The following is a 13,847-nucleotide window of genomic DNA, read 5'->3' as shown; positions in this document are numbered from 1 at the left end:
AGGGAGGGAGGGAGGGAGGGAGGGAGGGAGGGAGGGAGGAAGGAAGGAAGGAAGGAAGGAAGGAAGGAAGGAAGGAAGGAAGGAAGAAACCTCTCCAGGTTTCAGTTTCCACAAAATTTACTAAATCATCATTACCCATGTGACCAGAATGACACTGTTTTCAGTGGGCATGTCCACAGACCCTTGAGCATTCAATGAATACATTCACAGTTTTGACTGTTTGATCCACAACTCCAAAGATCCACACTGTGGATGACCTGGAAGTTTGCTAAGGAACAAACGAATCACATCACCGCAAGACTGGTGTATGGAGTGAATCATTTCACTGCTTTGTGGCCTTGGCCAATCATCTGACATAACAGCATAAGCTCTTGACCAGTCACCTTTCACCAATATTCAGAATGGGAGAATTGAGAAAGAATTGGTATTAAGCAAGCGGTCATTGTCTGACCTTCAGTCCCACCAAGGTTGATGGAGAAATGCTCTTGACCAGCCTTTTTCCATCTGACAGCTACTTAGATGTGAAGGTATTACATGCTCCATCCACCATTCCTGTGGAGAAGACACTAAACAGTGTTCAAGAAGGTTTCTGTCCCTACTCTTTGGACCCTCATTTGAGCTACTTCTCTGTGACAGACAGTAAGTAGCACTGGAGGTCACAACAGGTAGATGATTCCGGCAAGTTTTAGAGAGAGGAGATAATGAGTATACTTTAAAATAACTCAACAATCTTTTCTCTTCTTTTTTAGCTTAAAAAAACAATTTATTATTTCTCCCAAATCTGTGGCTGACTGATAGGTTTTCTGTTTCACTGGGCTTTGGCCGGAATGTTCATGGCCAGCCATGGGCTGCAAGTTCAGCTAGATCTACAGGCCTTCAGTCCTCCTTTATGTGGGCTCCTCTCTCCACACAGCCTTTGGATTTCCTTAAGAGGTGGTACCTGGGTCCAAAGAAGGAGCAATCCAGGAGACAGGAAATAGAAGCCAATCAGCTACTCCACAATCTTTATTTTATCAAATAAGAGCATGAGAAACTTCTAAAGAAATTCTTATTTCACCTTTTTTTTCCTTCTTGCTTTGACATAAATCCAGTTTTAAGAGCATGAAATACATCAAATAATTGATAAACATTTTCTGAGACCCTAATATGTGCTAGGAGTTGTGAGATTCAACAAGAGATGTTGTTCTAACTCACGAGAAATCTAGAACAAACACCTCTCATGATGCCAGCTGCTTGGTCTAAGCTAGCTAAACGTGGTGGCAGTTCTAAGACACTGTATGTATATACTCTTCAAGCCTGAGAGGCTCTATAGCATGGACTTGGAGAACAGACAGTGTCTTTCTGGAGAACTAACTTGACAACAATGGAAAGCAGACTCTCTGAGCTTCAGAACAACAAAATGATAATGATTAAGCAGTTGAAGAATACAATGAGCAAAACACCAGTGTGTTCTGAAGCCAAATCTAGCCTGAGGTAGTAGTCCTGCCAGACAAAGGGTCTCAGGAGAGCATCTGGGGAGAAGAAAAAAAGGACAGCCCCCGAACTGGTAAAGAAACAGAAAGTATACGAGAATAATAAGGTGATAAAGAATTACAAAAGTACAGAAACTCCGATCGCTTCTTCCTTCCAGTTTCTCAGTACTCTTGGCAGAGATGAAGGAGCTGAGGGCACCACTGTGGTTGACGCGCAGGGAAAAGACAAGAGCACTTCAATCGCTGCTTGGGAGGGAGAAGTAATTCCACCCAAAGGATCTGAATGCCATCGGAAGCATGTCAAACTGCTGGCCTAAAGCCAAGCCCCGCCAGGGAGTGTAGCCTCCCTTTCTGCCTGGGTAGCAAGAAGCTGCAGATGGAAGCAGCCTGCTGGGCTATTTTGGGCGCCACAGGTCTCTTCTGCAAGAAATCTCCTTCAAAACAAACTCTTTTTCAAAAATTATCTAATTTGGATAAAGAACAGCATCAAGAGCTGTGATGTTTTTAAAGCACGTCCATAAATTCTTACACCCTCCCCATCAATACGGGAAGTCTAATTCCTTTCCCCCTTGAACATGGGCTATTGGAATGCCTTGCTTTCAATGAACAGAATGATGTGGGAGTGATGCTGTGTGAATTCCAAGGCTAGGTCATAAAAAACTATACAGCTCTTGAGATCCTAGCTCCTGAGAGCCAGCCACCATCCTGAGAGGAAGCACAGGCCACATGGAGAAGCCACTTGTAGGTGTTTTCGCCAACAGCCCCAGCTGAGAGCTAACCAATAGCCAGCATCAACGGCTAGACATGTGGGAAAGCCTCTGAGATGCCTCCAGTCCCCACCACCATCTGATGGCCAATGTATAAGAATCCGGACTAGCTGAAGAACTGCCTAGCTGAGCCCAGTCAGTCCACAGACCCATGAGAGAAAACAATAATAAATAACTGTTGTCCTTTTATACCATTAAGTTTGGGATGACTTGTTACACAGCAATAACTGGAACAAGAGTTCCCAATTAATCTTCACTTTACAGTGGTTTTCCAGTGGTCTTCTTATCTTCCAGAAATAAACTGTTCTGCTTATGCTGGGGTTAGGGCTGGGGACACAATGGCTGCCATGAACTAGACTACGACACAGAACCAAAATGGATACAGGTGCCACGTACTCTTTAGGCCTCACAGCTGCTGGATTCACTTCTTGGATGTTAAAAGGAGAGTAATAGTCTCAGTAAGAAGAACCTACATGAGAATCCTGTGCTGGGCAGCGAAGGGACACAAGCTGCAGGTGCTATCACCACAATCCCCACCTGGCTCTATGGAAATCCTCTGACTAGAAAAGGCCCTCTCCTACCGTACTCGCTGAAGATGTGAAGTTCTAACTCTTTGCTTGCATCTACCTGTAACCATAAATTTGGCAGGGCTTTGAAATCCTGTCCTATTTAAGTCTCCCCAAATTATCTCACATCCTTAGTCAGGCAAAGCCTAAAATCCAGCTGGATGAGGCTAATATGCTCCAAAATGGGGAAGAAGAAATATCACAATCCAAAAACCAAAGGCGAAAGCAAAGCAAGCAAAACAAAAGGGACCTATAATGAAGGAGGAAAGAGTGGGTGGCAAGTGGCTGTGCGAAGCACTGGCAGGGCCTCCCAATTTGTTTCTAAAGCTACAAACAGGCTCTGTTGCTCAGGAGGCCAACTCCAACATCCTGGAGAGGCATTTCCCACCAGACTCCCTCAGCCAAATATTCTCACCACACTTAGAAAGGAACGCACCGTTGAGCTGGCAAGTTATTGCAACAGTCTCCCTTCACTCCTCTCTGGGGAATCTCAAAGTAAGCATTACATCCACCCACTTGTCCAGCTTTTTTACACAAGTAGCCATTATACCATGTTTCAAAGAAAGAAAAAAAAATCCTCTCATTTTAGAAACTTTGTTGTATGAGATGTCCACAGAGTAACGAATGTGTCTTGTTTAAAAAGTGGTATTTCACCTAGTTTAGCCCCCATATCTTGGAAGTTTGATAAACCTTTCTAATGTTAGCCAGACACAGACATAGCAAACTCAGGGAGAGGAAGCTGCAGCTCTGGTACCAGCTATGTGCAAGGGGAGACAAGAAGATGGTTATCAAGATCTTATGCCCGGATCTTCTCTCAAACTAATGGGATCTGGGGTCTCCAGTCCTTTGATAAAGCAGAGAAGAAGCCTAACAGGAAAAGAATGGATGGGCATCTGGGCTGCTATTCTCCCAGACGGGCTAACAACATTCAGCCCTATTTGTGAGTCCTTCTCCAATAGGCCAACAGTAAGGGCCTTGCTTATCTTCCAACAAGTTCAACAGAAAACACGCCTCTTCACATATTCATAGGTATACAGAATTCCTAAATTTGCACCAGTCACAATATTGTCCTAATAAGTTTAGGTTGCTTCCCCCTGGGGCTGAGTCTCCATTGGCATACACTCAGAGTATAATTTTTTTTTTTTTTTTTTTTTTTTTTGCGGTACGCGGGCCTCTCACTGTCGTGGCCTCTCCCGTTGCGGAGCACAGGCTCCGGATGCGCAGGCTCAGCGGCCATGGCTCACGGGCCCAGCTGCTCGGCGGCATGTGGGATCTTCCCGGACCGGGGCACGAACCCGTGTCCCCTGCATCGGCAGCCGGACTCTCAACCACTGCGCCACCAGGGAAGCCCCAGAGTACAATTTTTTTATGTGCTGGTACTGTCTTCAAACTAGACTCATCGCTTCCCTTTCAGAGAGCTAAGACCCAATCCACGCTACAGCACCAAGAAAGGTCCACAGATTATCAAATAAGTAAGCTATGGGCAAATCCACATGGTAAATATGGACTGTGGGGCAAAGGAACTACATCTATGTGCTCCATTCTCCCATCCTGCTTTTTGGAATAAGCTCTTGTATCCTGGCCACATTACAACAGGATGACCACCTATCTCAATTCGCCCAGGGCAGGGCCCCTTTCACTTTTAAAAGTGTTCTGATTTGGATGATATATTGCGGATCACTTTAACTAAAAGCAAATTTAAATCAAAGAGGTAAATTAAACTTTTCTTTTTTGCTTTTTTTTTTTGGGCCGTGCCTCGTAGCTTGTGGGATCTTAGTTCCCCAACTGGGATCGAACCTGGGCCATGGCAGTGAAAGCGCCGAGTCCTAACCACTGGGCCGCCAGGGAATTCCCTAAACTTTTCTTTATGGACCCTCAGGCCCCTCATCCAACAGGCTTCTTTTTATTTTTATACCTGTGCTCATGCTTTCTTCTCCTTGAATTACAGACGTGATTCTACCCTCTTTATCACTGGTACAAATCCTCTTTTTCCTTTAAGCCTCAGCTCAAGCACCACCTCCTTCAGGAAACCTTCACAGGCTACAGGAGGTTAGTACACTCTTAACCTCCACAGTTCTAGCACACAATCTGGCACCATCTATGGTCTTTCAAGGTGTTTTTGTATATGTAACTACAAAAGCTGTAAATTATTCAAGGATAAAAATCTGTGTCTAATTGCTTCTCTTATACCCCTTAAATAATCTAACTCTGTGACAAGGACATAATAGCTATTCAATAAATATTTTCTGATTTCCAAACCTGCTTAACCAGCTGGCTTCAGGACATAAGAGAAGACTCCAGGGACGTCCTGCTGCTGACTCCTTCTCTCCCAGCACCCTGTACTCTTCTCTTAAAGTACTTAACATGGGTTGTAATTCCAGATTGATCTGTATGGTTATTTGTTTAATGCCAGCCTCCCCATTATACTGTAGGGTCCAAGAGGACAGGGAATTTGTGTGTTCTGTTCACCACCATATACTTAAGCTCCATCACAGTTCCTAACAGTGTTCAAAAAATATCTGCTGATTAGATGGATGTCATTTAGATAGACAGACAGATAGATGGATAAAGGAAGAAAGAAAAAATGAACTCAAAGTGAACCCTAAAGACAGCAGATTTAAATTTTAGGGACTTACACAGATGTAGAAAACAAACTTATGGTTACCAAGGGAGAAAGGGGGTAGTGGAGAGATGGATTGGGAGATTTAGGATTGACATATATACACTACTATATATAAAATAGATAACTAATAAGGACTTACTTTACATTTGGTACTGTATATATGTCAATGCTACTCTCACTTCGCCCCAGCTTACCCTTACCCTGCCCCGTGTCCTCAAGTCCATTCTCTATGTCTGCGTCTTTATTCCTGTCTGGGCCCTAGGTTCATCAGAACCATTTTTTTTGATTCCATATATATGTGTTAGCATATGGTATTTGTTTTTCTCTTTCTGACTTACTTCACTCTGTATGACAGACTCGAGGTCCATGCACCTAACTACAAATAAGTGAATTTCGTTTCTTTTTATGGCTGAGTAATATTCCATTGTATATATGTGCCACATCTTCTTTATCCATTCATCTGTCGATGGACACTTAGGGTTGCTCCCATGTCCTGGCTACTGTAAATAATGCTGCAATGAACAGTGTGGTATATATCTGTTTTTGGATTATGGTTTCCTCAGGGTGCTAGTGGGAAGCAGCTGCATAGCACAGGGAGATCAGCTCGGTGCTTTGTGACCACCTTAGAGGGGTGGGATAGGCAAGGTGGGAGGGAGGCTCAAGAGGGAGGAGATATGGGGAAATATGTATACGTATAGCTGATTCACTTTGTTATACAGTAGAAACTGACACAACATTGTAAAGCAATTATACTCCAATAAAGATGTTTAAAAAAAAAAAAGAACCTACTGTACAGCACAGGTAACTCTACTCAATACTCTCTGTAATGACCTGTATGGGAATAGAATCTAAAAAAGAGTGGATATAACTGATTCACTTTGCTGTACAGCAGAAAATAACACAACATTGTAAATCAACCATACCACAATAAAAATTAATTTAATTTAATTAACACAATAAAATGAAAAAAAAAAACCTGGAAAAAATTTTAGGGGCTTCAACATTTGAGAAACTAACCTGCTTACATTTCTAAAAAGATCATGTGGTGGTACGTCACAGGCTTATGAAAACCTCCTTTCCTCAGGAAGAGCTAAATAATAAATAGGTAGGCCTGCAGCCCCACCTGATCTAGGGTCTAAGACATGAGTGACTATTACATGTGGATAGTACCATTCTCTCTCCTTGTTATATAAATAGCTAAAGTACAAAAACCATTGTTTCAAGAAGACAGAGGAAACATTAACAGCCCCATTCAATAGGCTCAAAGGCATTCCAGGGTCAATCTCCCAAGAGCCTTTCATATGCACCACCTCAGAGTGGTATCCCTGAGGCCCACAGCCTCTGACAGTACAGTCCAGCTTGACTGGCCCCAAGTCAGCAACAGGAGATGTCACAGTGCTGACAGTTACAAATTGCTGTGGCAGATGGGGCTGTAGGATCCTGCTGTTCTTGCAGTTAGGTCAGTATATACTAGGAAATGCTGAGGAAGAGAAATGTAAAGAAAATCAGCATAACTTTGGAACTTCAGGCAGCCTGCTAATTAACTGGAAGGCCTGACATTTATATAATACTTTAGAATTTAAAAACACTTTCATATTTCAGCTCTCATTTAATCCTTACAACATTCCCATAAAGTATGTAAAATATTATTATCTCTGTTTTCCCATAAAGTATGTAAAATATTATCTCTGTTTTACTGATATGGAAATTTGGGAATAGAGAAGAGCAACCAGCAAGTAACCAGGATTAAATGCACATGTCTTCTGACCCCATGCTCTTTTCACTATACTTTGCATACCTTCAAGTAACTGTACCTTTGCAGTTCTTAAACCAACTGATTTCTTTCTTTTCTCAGCATTTGGTCATGAAAAGAATTCCAGTTTAGGGGAAATTAGTACAATTTATGGGAAACTGAAAATCTGTGAAGGCATTCCCCAATAGCCTTCTCCTTCCCTCCACCTACAATAGAGGTGTGCTCAGTGGGCAAATGGGAAATGAAGCTGCACCAGGGACCCACAGGAGAACAGGACGTACAAGAGAACAGGACGTACAAGGAGATAAGCTTAGGGTCTCATCCCTCTAGCAAGTGCTGCTCAACTTGTGAAAGCTTCTGGTTAGGGACCAACCCAGCCACAGAAAGCAAACAATAAAATGATTAGTACTTCACTGCTAACAGAGCAAAGGAAAAACTTTAAAAGCTTGATACAGTTCACTGGGGAAAGTTGCAGGCTTCTGGGATCTAAACTTTGGCCTGATCTTTCTCTGCAAAAATGTGCCTCCTGAGTCCATCCATCCTTTGCAGCTGAGTTCACTCTCTCGTCACCCCTCATCTAGTCAAGCAGAATAGCCTCCCAACTTGTCTGTATGCCTCCAACGTTGCCTCCCTTCATCCACCTCCCATACTTAGCACCAGTGTGACCTTCAGATGTCACCTCCTCTTGGAGTCTTCCTTAGTCCCTCTCACCATAGCCTCCTGGAACTAACCCCTCCCTCTGATGCCCCACCAGCACCTCTCTGAACTACGGTGTACCTCCCCAAGTAAACTATAAACTCCCAGGGCAGCCATCTCGCCTGCACACAGTCTACATAGTCTTACATGTAGAAGACGTTCAACAAACGTTTAACAAACTGAGCCAGTCATGCTCTATTTCTGCCCTTAAAATCTAGCTTGTTAGGGAAGCAGGATGTTCAGTGAGGAGCAGTGAGTAGCACCCCTGGGAAAGGCCCTCATATTTCATGGTCTCCCACTGTGTCCACTGCTCCCTCTGGCTGAGGAGACGGCTGAACACAGAGGGCCCTAGAGGAGTGATGCTCAAGCACATCACTGTGTGACTGTGTGGTCATCTCTGGTCACTCTCTGCTCACCACAAGGCAGATGGGAAGGTGACCAACACCTTCTGCTCTTCCCTCAAAAGATTTCCAGTTCTCCAGTGAGAAGCATACAAGCAGCAGGCTTCTTTGCCTTGAATGGGCTCTCAGTTCATGTCTACCAGCTGTGGTGCCTGTGTGCTACCAAAAGGGGAAATGGGAAGATGAGGAACCTCACTTCAATCCTTCAAAACCAAAAGGAAAACAAATTTGCCTCAAAAATACTCCCTTGCCCCATTTGCTATAAACAGAGTTTATTCTGTGACCAAGGTACTGCTGGTCAGTATTTGTGAACCACTAAGTTTCCCTTTGTTAACAGAAAGGTTGTTTGGGATCTACTGAGCCTCCAGGGCTGGAGATATTTTCAGGCCCAGATCTCACGTCATCATAGTTTTCTTAACTCAAAAATGAAGGCACAATAGCGACCTGCCCCCCAAATACTATATCAAACAAGTCAGGCACCAAAGAATATGTGTGATGCAGAGAACTTCATACCTTCACTCCTGCTTGAAAGAGAATTTCAAGCTCTCTCCTACTACTGCCCTGATTCTGACAATTTTTTGAATATCAGGCCATGATCCTACCACCTGTCATGGTCTTCCACTCCCTCAGTGCCCTCCCCGCTCCCTCCCTACCCACTTAAGGCCATGATCAATCACTGACCTTTTCTATTGTTTTCTTTGTGTCTATTTCATTTATTTCTACTCTTACCTTTATGATTTCTTTCCTTCTACTAACTTTGGGCTTTGTTTGTTCTTCTTTCTCTAGTTGCTTTAGGTTGTAAGGTTTCGTTGTTTGAGATTTTTCTTGTTTCCTGAGGTAAAACTGTATTGCTATAAACTTCCCTCTTAGAACTGCTTTTGCTACATGCCATAGGTTTTTCTATCGTCGTGCTTTCATTTTCATTTGTATCTAGGTTTTTCTTTTCTTTTTTTTTTTTTTTTTTTTTTGGGTTTTGGGGGCTCCCACCTTTTTTGCCTCTCCCATCGTGGAGCACAGGTTCCGGACGCACAGGCTCAGCGGCCATGGCTCACGGGCACAGCCGCTCCACGGCATGTGGGATCTTCCCGGACCGGGGCACGAACCCGTGTCCCCTGCATCGGCAGGCGGACTCTCAACCACTGCACCACCAGGGAAGCCTTATCTAGATATTTTCTGATTTCCTCTTTGATTTCTTCAGTGATCCACTGGCTGCTGGATTGGCTGTATATTGTTAAGCTTCCAAGTGTTCGTGTTTTTTTACAGTTTTTGCCTTGTCATTGACTTCTAATCTCATAGCGTTTGGTCAGAAAAGATGCTTGATATGATTTTAATTTTCTTAAATTTACCAAGGCTCACTTTGTGGCCCAGCATGTGATCAATCCTGGAGAGTGTTCCATGTGCACTTGAAAAGAATGTGTATTCTGCTGCTTTTGGATGGATGCTCTATAAATATCAATTAAATCCATCTGGTCCATTGATGAAAGTAGGGTGTTAAAGTCCCCCACTATTATTGTGTTACTGTTGATTTCTCCCTTTAATGTTGTTAGCATTTGCCGTATATATTGAGTGCTCCTACGCTGGGAGCATATATAGTTACAATTGTTATATCTTCTTTTTGGACTGATCCCTTGATCATTATGTAGTGTTCCTTGCCTGATATGAATATTGTTACTCCAGCTTTCCTTTGATTTCCATTTGCATGGAATACATTTTTCCATCCTCTCACTTTCGGTATGTGTCCCTTGATTTGAAGTGGGTCTCCTGTAGACAGCATACATACAGGTCTTGTTTTTGTATCCATTCAGCCAGTCTGCGTCTTTTGGTTGGAGCATTTAATCCATTCACGTGTAAGGTAATTATTGACATGTATGTTCTTATTGCCATTTTGTTAATCGTTTTGGATTTGTTTTTGTAGGTCTTTGTTTCTTCCCTTCCTCTTTTGTTCTCTTCTCTTCTGATTTTATGACTAACTTTATTGTTGTGTTTAGATCCCTTTTTCTGTTTTGCGTGTGTATCCATTGTACATTTTTGGTGTGTTGTTACCATGAGGTTTTGATATAGCAGTGTAATGTTTTAAGTTGCTGGTCTTTTAATACCAAACGCATTTCCAGTATCTTGCATTTGTGCTCTCCTCACAACCGCTGGCTTTCATATATTTGTGTGCAGATGATTTCTTAACTTTACTGTATGTCTGCCTTTACCGGTAAGCTTTTCCATTTGTAATTTTCTTGTCTCTAGTTGTGGCCTTTGTTTTCCGCCTAGAGAAGTTCCTCTAGCATTTGTTGTAAAGCTGGTCTGGTGGTGCTGAATTCTCTTAGCTTTTGCTTGTCTATAAACCTTTTGACTTCTCCACTGAATCTGAATGAGAGCCTTGCTGGGAAGAGTATTCTTGATTGTAGGTTCTTCCCTTTCATCACTTTAAACATACCGTGCCACTCCCTTCTGGCCTGCAGAGTTTCTGCTGAGTAATCAGCTGATAACCTTATGGGAGTTCCCTTGTGCGTTATTTGTTGCTTTTCCCTTGTTGCTTTTAATATTTTTTCTTTGTCTTTAATTTTTGTCAGTTTGATTAATATGTGTCTCAGCGTGTTCCTCCTTGTGTTTATCCTGCCTGGGACTCTCCGCACTTCCTGGACTTCGATGATTGTTTCCTTTCCCATGTTAAGAAAGTTTTCAGCTATTATCTCTTTAAATATTTTCTCAGACCCTTTCTTTTTCTCTTCTCCTTCTGGGACCCCTATAATGCGAATGCTGGTGCATTTAATGTTGTCCCAGAGGTCTCTTAGGCTGTCTTCATTTCTTTTCAGTCCTTTTTCTTTATTCTGTTCCATGGCAGTGATTTCCACCATTCTGTCTTCCAGGTCACTTAACCGTTCTTCTGCCTCAGCTACTCTGCCACTGATTCCTTCTAGTGTATTTTTCATTTCAATTATTGTATTGTTCATCTCTGTTTGTTTGTTCTTTAGTTCTTCTAGGTCTTTGTTAAACATTTCTTGTATCTTCTCAATCTGTGCCTCCATTATTTTTCCAAGATCTTGGATCATCTTTACTATCATTACTCTGAATCCTTTTTCAGGTAGATTGCCTATCTCCACTTGACTTAGTTGTTCTTCTAGGGTTTTATCTTGTTCCTTCATCTGGGACATATTCCTCTGCCATCTTATTTTGTCTAACTTTCTGTGATTGTGGTTTCTGTTCTGCAGGCTGCAGCACTGTATTTCTTCTTGCTTCTGCTGGCTGCCCCCTGGTGGATGAGGCTGTCTAAGAGGCTTGCGCAGTCTTCCTGGTGGGAGGGACTGGGTGCATAGTGCTGGGTCTTGTCCGTCTGGTGGGCAGGGCCACGTCTGGGAGGTGTGTTTATTATCGGGCAGCTGTTTATTCAGGAAGACTTTAAGGGACTTCTCTGGCGCTCCAGTGGTTAAGACTTCACTTTCCAATGAAGGGGGTGCAGGCTCAATCCCTGGCCAGGGAGCTAAGATCCCACATGCCTCGGGGCCAAAAAACCAAAAAACATAAAGCAGAATCAATATTGTAACAAATTCAATAAAGACTTTAAAAATGGTCCACATCAAAAAAAAAAAATCTTTAAAAAAAAAAAAACTTTAAGCAGCCTGTCTGCTAATGGGTGAAGCTATGTTCCCACCCTGTTGGTTGGTTGGCCTGAGGCATCCTAGCACTCAGGAGCCTACAGGCTGTTGGGTGCGGTCAGGTCTTGGTGAGAAAATGGCAGCCTCCTAGAAGGCCCATGCCAATGAGCACTTGTCAGAGCCACTGCCGCCACTGTCCCTGTCCCCACAGTGAGCCACAGCCGCCCCCTGCCTCTGCAGATGACCCTCCAACCCCAACAGGTAAACCCGGCCCAGTCTCTTATGAGGTCACCACTTTTTTCCCAGGGTCCTGGTGTGTATGACACCCAGTGTGTGCCCTCCAAGAGTGAAGTTTGTTTCCACCAGTCCTGTGGAATTCCTGTGGTCAAACACCAGTGGCCTTCAGAGTCAGACCTGGGGGCTCCTCCTCCTGTTGCCAGACCCCGAGACTGGGGAGCCCAATGGGGGGCTCAGAACTTTCACTCCTGTGGGAGAACTTCTGTGGTGTAATTATTTTCCAGGTTGTGGGTTGCCCACTCGGCATGTATGGGATTTGATTTTATTGTGATTGCACCCCTCCTACCATCTCGCTGTGGCTTCTTCTGTGTCTTTGGATGTAGGCTATCTTTTTTGGTAGGTTCCAGTGTTTTTTTGTCAGTGGTTGTTCAGCAGCTAGTTGTGATTTTTGGTGTTTCCATAAGAAGGCGTAAGCTCATGTCCTTCTACTCTGCCATCTTGCCTCCTTCCTCCCTGCTAGTTTTGCTTTGACCCCTCTAATCTCTCAAGTCCCTATGCCCCCACCATTCCACTAAAATTGCTTTTATCAGCTGCCAAATCCAATGAACAATTGTTATATTAATCAAACGGACTTGATCAGTAGGTTCTAATCACTCCCTCTTCCTGAAAATATTTTCTTCCCTGTTTCTGAGTCCCAAACCTGCCTCTCAAGACCTGGTCCTCTACCTTTTTGTTTCTGCCTGATTTCTTGGATCCTGGGCTCTGCCCACCAGGCCTCCCTGGACCTCCTTAACTTCAACTGTCTGTCTACCTGGACCTCTGCCCACAGACAACCTACACCTTTCTAACTCTCCCCCACTCCTTCACCTGGATATCCTGACTCAACCTCTTATCATGAATTCTGAGGCTTTTCTGAAGAGCCAGCCAAGCACTGGTCTATTTGGTGTCACTACTACTTAAGATCTAGTAAGGCCTGGCCCCATCTCTGACTGAGCCTTGAGCCCAAAAATAATGCGGATATGAACTTCTAGCTCCTTAAAGAACACAGTCAATCTTCCTAACAGTATTAGAAAACTCTTGGTTAAGAAAGTTGAAGTTGATTGCCAAAAATAATCAAACACTTATTTGTGTTTTCTTCAGTGGATCTATCTGTTTAGATTCTGTTATTTGAAAGATACCAGAATATACTTTGCACTCTGATGCCTAGAAAAGAAGAGCACTCTTTTAGATTTCTCAGGGAACTGGACAAGAACAGAAGATGTTTGGGCCCAAATAAAAATAAAATTAAATGGCTACTAGAGTTAGCCCAGGACTGGAAGTTATTCAATCCCAGATTCCAATTTTTGCCCTTACTAATCCTAGTACATTTCTTAGGACTAAAGCCACATACCTAGATGCATCAAGGAATGGTCTGTAGGCCAAGTTGATCCATTCTTCTCTATTGGATGAATATTTTGGCTCCCGGGGTGTTTCTCTCACGGTGTCCAAATCCACTAAATAATGGCATTTATTGATGTCAATCTGCAACAGAGAAAGGCCAACTCTTCATCAGTAATTGCAAAGGTCCTTTCAGAGTAAGAAACATCAACTGTAATCCTAAGAATTCCCACAGGGTTTTAGAAGCACAAACATCTAAGTCCTCAGAAAATGTTACCAGTGCTCTCTTCACCCAGCTAAGAGTGCTGGGTGTGGGGGTGTTATTTAGGCTCCTGAGGGCAGGGGTGAGACATGCACTCACCCAGCCA

At 43.3% G+C, this 13,847-nt stretch overlaps 1 protein-coding gene across 7 annotated transcripts in view; it reads right to left on the bottom strand.

Annotated features, from left to right (window-relative positions):
- The window catches only part of ALG9 (ALG9 alpha-1,2-mannosyltransferase), a 96,207-nt gene that overhangs the window by 12,349 nt on the left and 70,011 nt on the right, over nt 1-13,847 (bottom strand). For all 7 annotated transcript variants that reach the window (XR_003791438.1, XM_029207900.1, XM_029207901.1 and 4 more), the window contains exon 14: nt 13,493-13,623. Coding sequence is in view for 6 of the 7 variants with exons in the window: in XM_029207900.1 (XP_029063733.1) it covers nt 13,493-13,623 (131 nt within the window). In the remaining variant the exon portion in view is untranslated. The remainder of the gene's footprint in view (nt 1-13,492; nt 13,624-13,847) is intronic.

Source organism: Monodon monoceros, unplaced genomic scaffold (genome assembly GCF_005190385.1).
Source record: "Monodon monoceros isolate NGI ecotype Baffin Bay Population unplaced genomic scaffold, NGI_Narwhal_1 Super_Scaffold_7, whole genome shotgun sequence".
Taxonomy (NCBI): domain Eukaryota; kingdom Metazoa; phylum Chordata; class Mammalia; order Artiodactyla; family Monodontidae; genus Monodon; species Monodon monoceros.
This window is presented reverse-complemented; position numbering and strand designations above follow the sequence as displayed.